The 5092-nt window shown below is 42.7% G+C and overlaps 1 protein-coding gene across 1 annotated transcript in view; it reads right to left on the reverse strand.

The window, feature by feature from the left end:
* Positions 1 to 347: 347 nt before the first annotated feature.
* Positions 348 to 5092, reverse strand: part of dtl (denticleless E3 ubiquitin protein ligase homolog (Drosophila)) — a 29252-nt gene continuing 24507 nt past the window's right edge. Inside the window, exon 15 of the mRNA XM_061886839.1 lies at positions 348 to 804. Coding sequence (XP_061742823.1) covers positions 739 to 804 — 66 coding nt within the window. The 3' untranslated portion in view covers positions 348 to 738. The remainder of the gene's footprint in view (positions 805 to 5092) is intronic.

The following is a 5092-nucleotide window of genomic DNA, read 5'->3' on the forward strand; positions in this document are numbered from 1 at the left end:
CTCTGCTCTTCAGAGGATTTTACATTATAAAATCCAGGGGGTTTTATATTATAAAAAATTGTAATATAAAATCCAGAGGATTTTATAATAGTATTGGATTATGCGACAAATATATGCAGTATTTTATAATATAAAATCCTCTGAAGAGCAGAGAAACCTGCAAAACAGGCTTGTAGGGATGAAATAGCCTCTGTGTTTTTTCCTGACCTAACATATATTTACTTTTTTTTTTTAACTTTGACACATGACTTTACAGGATTTTGCGGGCCACATAAAATTAAGTTTTTATTAAAAAGTATTCTTTTGTGACAGTTGTACCAACAAGAAGCCAATACGCTCAGTACAAGTTGAATATATCTTCAATTTAATAAAAAAAAAAAATCTGTGCACTCATAAACAAAGCAAGCACGTGCTATTTTGTACATATTAACAAAAAGAAGAAACTGTTCAATAAAAGCTGATATTTTACAAAGTCTTCTTGTCTTAAAAAGGTAGAGCTTTTGAACTCTTTTTTTTTTTTCTCCCCATCTTTGAAAACTTGACACAAATTGGGCAGGCTGTGTAAAATAAACACATCTAAAATTTCTCTGGTTACGGTAAAACTACCAAAATTGAGTTCAACTTCTCATCAAAAACACGTATGAAGCAGGAACTGTGACCATAACATGTAAATGTGAGGAATATTTGTCCATTCCGGCAGTATTTTGTGCATTAAAATGACCCAAGGTGGCTATGACATCACTCCGTGTGTCTCCTGGTGAAATAGGAAGATATTTTTTTCATACTTGGTGGCGAGCTGATTGTCTGAAACAGAAGAAGAGGTAGAACAAACGTAAGAAAAGCTTTTACTGGACTTGACTTCCCTTTGCTGCATCGCCAACTCTCACAAAAGACTTGATTTTCTTGACTGGCAGCATATTTGCAACGCCTGCATGAGATGTCTGCTGCTAACAGGAGGAAACAAGCAAAAGGAAATGGCAGATGTTCCTCTCTAAAAGCACACGTTAAACTGCTGTCTCATGCGTATTTGAGGTGGTTGCGGACTCCACCCTTCGTGGCGAGGGTGTCAAACTCTTCTTCTTTCAATTACGGCTGCCGTCGGTGACATTGAATTAAATATATAGGTTTTATAAACACATGAGAGCCTCATTACACATTTGACAATTGTATTATTTACTGACAGATGGATGGATACATTAGTCAGATATTTAAGTATTTTTGACAACACCCCCCCAAAAATGCCCATATGTAACACTATAGGCCAGGTCTTGCACACACCCAAAAATATGGGCCTGTGAGACCAGATATTATGGGCCTGGAGGACCAACAAATATGGATCTGCGAGGCTACAAAATTTGGGCTTGCACACCCCCAAAAATATTGGCCTGTGAGACCAGATATTATGGGCCTGCAGGACCAACACAATATGAATCTGAGAGGCTATAATATATAGGCTTGCACACCCTCAAAAATCTGGGCCTGTGAGACCAGATATTATGGGCCTGGAGGACCAACTAAATATAAATCTGCGAGGCAAAAAAATATGGGCTGGCAAACACATCCAAAAATATGGGCCTACAGACCAACAAAATTTGAATCTGTGAGGCTACAACATTTGGGCTTGCACACCCCCAATAACATGAGCCTGTGAGGCCAGATATTATGGGCCTGGAGGACCAACAAATATGGATCTGCGAGGCTACAAAATTTGGGCTTGCACACCCCCAAAAATATTGGCCTGTGAGACCAGATATTATGGGCCTGGAAGACCAACACAATATGGATCTGAGAGGCTACAATATATAGGCTTGCACACACCCAAAAATCTGGGCCTGTGAAACCAGATATTATGGGCCTGGAGGACAAAGTAAATATAAATCTGCGAGGCAACAAAATAAGAGCTGGCAAACATATCCAAAAATATGGGCCTACAGACCAACAACATTTGAATCTGTGAGGCTACAACATATAGGCTTGCACAACCCCAATAACATGGGCCTGTGAGACCAGATATTATGGGCCTGCAGGACCAACACAATATGGATCTGCGAGGCTACAAAATATGGGCTGGCAAACATCCAAAAATATGGGCCTACAGACCAACACAATTTGAATCTGTGAGGCTACAACATATGGGCTTGCACACCCCCAATAACATGGGCCTGTGAGACCAGATATTATGGGCCTGGAAGACCCACTAAATATGGATCTGCGAGGCGACGAAATATGGGCTGGCGAACACATAAAAAAATATGGGCCTACAGACCAACAACATTTGAATATGTGAGGCTACAACATATGGGCTTGCATACCTCCAATAATATGGGCCTGTAAGACCAAATATTATGGGCCTGGAGGACCAACAAATATGGATCTGCGAGGCTACAAAATTTGGGCTTGCACACCCCCAAAAATATTGGCCTGTGAGACCAGATATTATGGGCCTGGAGGACCAACACAATATGGATCTGAGAGGCTACAATATATGGGCTTGCACACACCAAAAATCAGGGCCTGTGAGACCAGATATTATGGGCCTGGAGGACCAACTAAATATAAATCTGCGAAGCAACAAAATATGGGCTGGCAAACACATCCAAAAATATGGGCCTACAGACCAACAAAATTTGAATCTGTGAGGCTACAATATATGGGCTTGCACACCCCCAATAACATGGGCCTGTGAGACCAGATATTATGGGCCTGGAAGACCCACTAAATATGGATCTGCGAGGCGACGAAATATGGGCTGGCGAACACATCAAAAAATATGGGCCTACAGACCAACAACATTTGAATATGTGAGGCTACAACATATGGGCTTGCATACCTCCAATAATATGGGCCTGTAAGACCAAATATTATGGGCCTGGAGGACCAACAAATATGGATCTGCGAAGCTACAAAATTTGGGCTTGCACACCCCCAAAAATATTGGCCTGTGAGACCAGATATTATGGGCCTGGAGGACCAACACAATATGGATCTGAGAGGCTACAATATATGGGCTTGCACACACCAAAAATCAGGGCCTGTGAGACCAGATATTATGGGCCTGGAGGACCAACTAAATATAAATCTGCGAAGCAACAAAATATGGGCTGGCAAACACATCCAAAAATATGGGCCTACAGACCAACAAAATTTGAATCTGTGAGGCTACAATATATGGGCTTGCACACCCCCAATAACATGGGCCTGTGAGACCAGATATCATGGGCCTGGAGGACCAACAAATATGGATCTGCGAGGCTACAAAATTTGGGCTTGCACACCCCCAAAAATATTGGCCTGTGAGACCAGATATTATGGGCCTGGAAGACCCACTAAATATAGATCTGCGAGGCGACAAAATATGGGCTGGCGAACACATCAAAAAATATGGGGCTACAGACCAACAACATTTGAATATGTGAGGCTACAAAATTTGGGCTTGCACACCCCCAATAATTTGGGCCTGTAAGACCAGATATTATGGGCCTGCAGGATCAACACAATATGGATCTGCAAGGCTACAAAATTTGGGCTTGCACACCCCCAATAATATGGGCCTGTAAGACCAGATATTATGGGCCTGGAGGACCAACAAATATGGATCTGCGAGGCTACAAAATTTGGGCTTGCACACCCCCAATAATATGGGCCTGTGAGAACAGATATTATAGGCCTGCAGGACCAACACAATATGAATCTGAGAGGCTATAATATATGAGCTTGCACACACCCAAAAATATGGGCCTGTGAGACCAGATATTATGGGCCTGGAGGACCAACAAATATGGATCTGCGAGGCTACAAAATTTGGGCTTGCACACTCCCAATAATATGGGCCTGTGAGACCAGATATTATAGGCCTGCAGGACCAACACAATATGAATCTGAAAGGCTATAATATATGAGCTTGCACACCCTCAAAAATCTGGGCCTGTGAGACCAGATATTATGGGCCTGGAGGACCAACTAAATATAAATCTACGAGGCAAAAAAATATGGGCTGGCAAACACATCCAAAAATATGGGCCTACAGACCAACAACATTTGAATCTGTGAGGCTACAACATATGGGCTTGCACACCCCCAATAACATGGGCCTGTGAGACCAGATATCATGGGCCTGGAGGACCAACAAATATGGATCTGCGAGGCTACAAAATTTGGGCTTGCACACCCCCAAAAATATTGGCCTGTGAGACCAGATATTATGGGCCTGGAAGACCCACTAAATATAGATCTGCGAGGCGACAAAATATGGGCTGGCGAACACATCAAAAAATATGGGGCTACAGACCAACAACATTTGAATATGTGAGGCTACAAAATTTGGGCTTGCACACCCCCAATAATTTGGGCCTGTAAGACCAGATATTATGGGCCTGCAGGATCAACACAATATGGATCTGCAAGGCTACAAAATTTGGGCTTGCACACCCCCAATAATATGGGCCTGTAAGACCAGATATTATGGGCCTGGAGGACCAACAAATATGGATCTGCGAGGCTACAAAATTTGGGCTTGCACACCCCCAATAATATGGGCCTGTGAGAACAGATATTATAGGCCTGCAGGACCAACACAATATGAATCTGAGAGGCTATAATATATGAGCTTGCACACACCCAAAAATATGGGCCTGTGAGACCAGATATTATGGGCCTGGAGGACCAACAAATATGGATCTGCGAGGCTACAAAATTTGGGCTTGCACACTCCCAATAATATGGGCCTGTGAGACCAGATATTATAGGCCTGCAGGACCAACACAATATGAATCTGAAAGGCTATAATATATGAGCTTGCACACCCTCAAAAATCTGGGCCTGTGAGACCAGATATTATGGGCCTGGAGGACCAACTAAATATAAATCTACGAGGCAAAAAAATATGGGCTGGCAAACACATCCAAAAATATGGGCCTACAGACCAACAAAATTTGAATCTGTGAGGCTACAACATATGGGCTTGCACACACCAAAAATCAGGGCCTGTGAGACCAGATGTTATGGGCCTGGAGGACCAACTAAATATGTATCTGTGAGGCTACAACATATGAGCCGGCGAACACATCAAAAAATATGGGCCCACAGACCAACA

The sequence above is a fragment of the Nerophis ophidion genome, linkage group LG24 (genome assembly GCF_033978795.1).
Source record: "Nerophis ophidion isolate RoL-2023_Sa linkage group LG24, RoL_Noph_v1.0, whole genome shotgun sequence".
NCBI lineage: Eukaryota > Metazoa > Chordata > Actinopteri > Syngnathiformes > Syngnathidae > Nerophis > Nerophis ophidion.